This window comes from Miscanthus floridulus, unplaced genomic scaffold, assembly GCF_019320115.1.
Source record: "Miscanthus floridulus cultivar M001 unplaced genomic scaffold, ASM1932011v1 fs_43_2, whole genome shotgun sequence".
NCBI lineage: Eukaryota > Viridiplantae > Streptophyta > Magnoliopsida > Poales > Poaceae > Miscanthus > Miscanthus floridulus.
The window spans coordinates 39,025-41,477 of record NW_027096766.1 but is presented as its reverse complement, the minus strand read 5'-3'; the positions used below and the strand labels follow the sequence as shown (position 1 = coordinate 41,477).

Here is a 2,453-nt window from a genome sequence, read left to right as displayed (position 1 = left end):
AATTTTGGATCCTAGATCCAACAATTCAGGATATGTTTACTTAATGATTTGTAAATTATAAGTTGCTTTAATAATGTTATACAAAACATCTACTTATTATAAGTACCTTTCAAACCAAATGAAAAAACATTAAAGAAATAAATAGATGCACAATTTCAAATTTAGTAGCTGGGTGAAAGCAAACAAGCAATAGGCAACCCTTGGCAATTGCCTTTCAAATATGCGCAGTGGCTAGCTGATTCAATGAAACAAAAATGCCTTTCAAACAAACTAGTTCTGCGTTATGAGACTATTAATTGTCTTCATTTGTGTTAGGAAAAAAGAATGAGTTTTTTTTTTTGGAGGTAAGAATCAGCCTTATTAATTGTACCACTACTACTACTTTTTTCTTCTTTTCAGAGTAATGGTACTACTATCTACTAGCTAATTACCACGTCAACTTTTCTTCCAGAACAGGAATCCGGCAAGGGTGAACAGGAGAGCCGTGATGAACCTAAAGCCACCAAACGACGGCTGACGAGAGGAAGCGCCCGATGGTGGATGACGGTGGTGGCCGACATGCTGATGGTGCTCTGCGGAGGGACGGTCGGCACCCTCCTGGGCCGCCTGTACTACAATTCTGGCGGCAAGAGCAAGTGGGTGGCCACGCTCATGCAGTCGGGCGGCTCCCCGCTCCTGGCCATCCCGCTGCTCCTGACGCCCCCGCACCCGGCGGAGGAGCGCCAGCCGGCGGCGTCCATGGTGGCGGCCGTCTACGTGGGCATCGGGGTCCTGCTCGGCTTCGACAACCTCATGTACGCGTACGCGCTTCTGTACCTGCCGGTGTCCACCTTCTCGCTCGTGGCCGCGACGCAGCTAGGCTTCAACGCCATCACGTCGCGCCTCATCAACGCGCAGCGCTTCACGGCGCTCATCGCCAACTCCGTCGTCGTGCTCACCTTCGCCGCGGCCCTGCTCAGCATCGGCTCCTCCTCCGACGAGACCTCCAGCGACGTGCCACGCGGCAAGTACGCGCTTGGGTTCGTCCTCACGCTGGCCGCGTCCGCCTCCTTCGCGGTCATCCTGTCGCTCTTCGAGGTGGCGTTCGAGAAGGTGGTCAGGGCGCGGACGATGCGGTGGGTGCTCAAGGTGCAGATGTTCACGAACCTCGTGGCGACGGCGGTCGGGGTGGTGGGCCTGTTCGCGTCCGGGGAGTGGCGGACGCTCCCGGGGGAGATGGCGGCGTTCAAGAACGGGAGGGCGAGGTACGTCCTGACGCTGGTGGGCACGGCGGTGTGCTGGCAGGCGGCGGCCGTGGGCACAGTGCGGCTGATCGCGAGGGTGTCGTCGCTGTTCGCCAACGTGACGGGCACGGTGGCGCTGCCGCTGGTGCCGGTGTTCGCGGTGGTGCTGTTTGGGGACAGGATGACGGGCATCAAGGCCGTGGCGATGCTCATGGCCGTTTGGGGGTTCCTCTCGTACGTGTACCAGCACTACCTCGACGGCCGGCGCGTCGCCTCCGGGAAGGGGACCGAGTGCTGCGTCGTCTGTGCCGCACGGACGGCAGGCGACACGGCTTAGCGGGCGAGAGTTGCATTGTATAATTCACATTATTTCCCTTCAGAAATGCTACTTTGTTTCGACCATTATTATCGTCACGCTACAAGTTTCGGCCAAAGCAGTGGACGTGGGTAATTTTAGATAAAAATCTAAAGATTATTTAGATTACTATTCTCTAAAACTAAAGTGGTTATTTTTTTAGCTTAAACTCCACAAGGAGCTTCTCATGCTCCCTCCCTCCCCATCGAGGCGTCTGTGGTGACTTGTCAATCTCGAAATCTGCCGGCACAATCTGGTGCTCATAGGGTTAGGGTTTCAATACGTGTTTTCATAGGGGTGAGTATGCGCGAGTGTTGTAAGTGTATATACTTATGTAGTTCGTAAAAAGAAAAAAAAACTTTGTAAGCACTCAGTGTGTGTGTGTGTGTGAAATTAGCTATAGGATTGAAAACAGGAGCCTCAAAGATGGAGTTGCATTTGTTAGATTGATCTCCTAACCAATAAGCCCAACGGTTTATTGGGCCTTGGTCACGCGCCCTGATCGGGGGCGCCCAACCCTACATGGTTGGTGGGCCCCCGTCGCACTACGCTATATAAAGAGGTGGGGGCCGGCGGCTCAAAGCACGAGGTTCGCCGTGAGTCGCAAACCCACCGACAAACCCTAGACCGATCTAAGAGGGCGCGCAGCCAGCGACGGGAAGCTCCGCTGACTCTCGCCGTCGTCACTGCTACGCCCCGTCTGCACTGCATCGACGTCCGTGCAACCTCTACTCCACCCGTCGCTGCCCGTGTGCTGCCTCCATCAACGAAACCAGTGATGGCCAGCTCAACCGCGACTTCATCCGAAGGCTCAGGTTCAACACCAGCATCTCTACCCTATCTCCCACTCTCTACTTGTTCTAGTTCATCATGTT

At 54.2% G+C, this 2,453-nt stretch overlaps 1 protein-coding gene across 1 annotated transcript; it reads left to right on the top strand.

Moving 5' to 3' along the window:
• Window positions 1-540: 540 nt before the first annotated feature.
• LOC136531794 (probable purine permease 11) lies at window positions 541-1,560 on the top strand. The gene has a single exon (XM_066524440.1). It carries the CDS (start codon window positions 541-543, stop codon window positions 1,558-1,560), a length of 1,020 nt encoding a protein of 339 aa, XP_066380537.1.
• The last annotated feature ends 893 nt before the right edge of the window (window positions 1,561-2,453 follow it).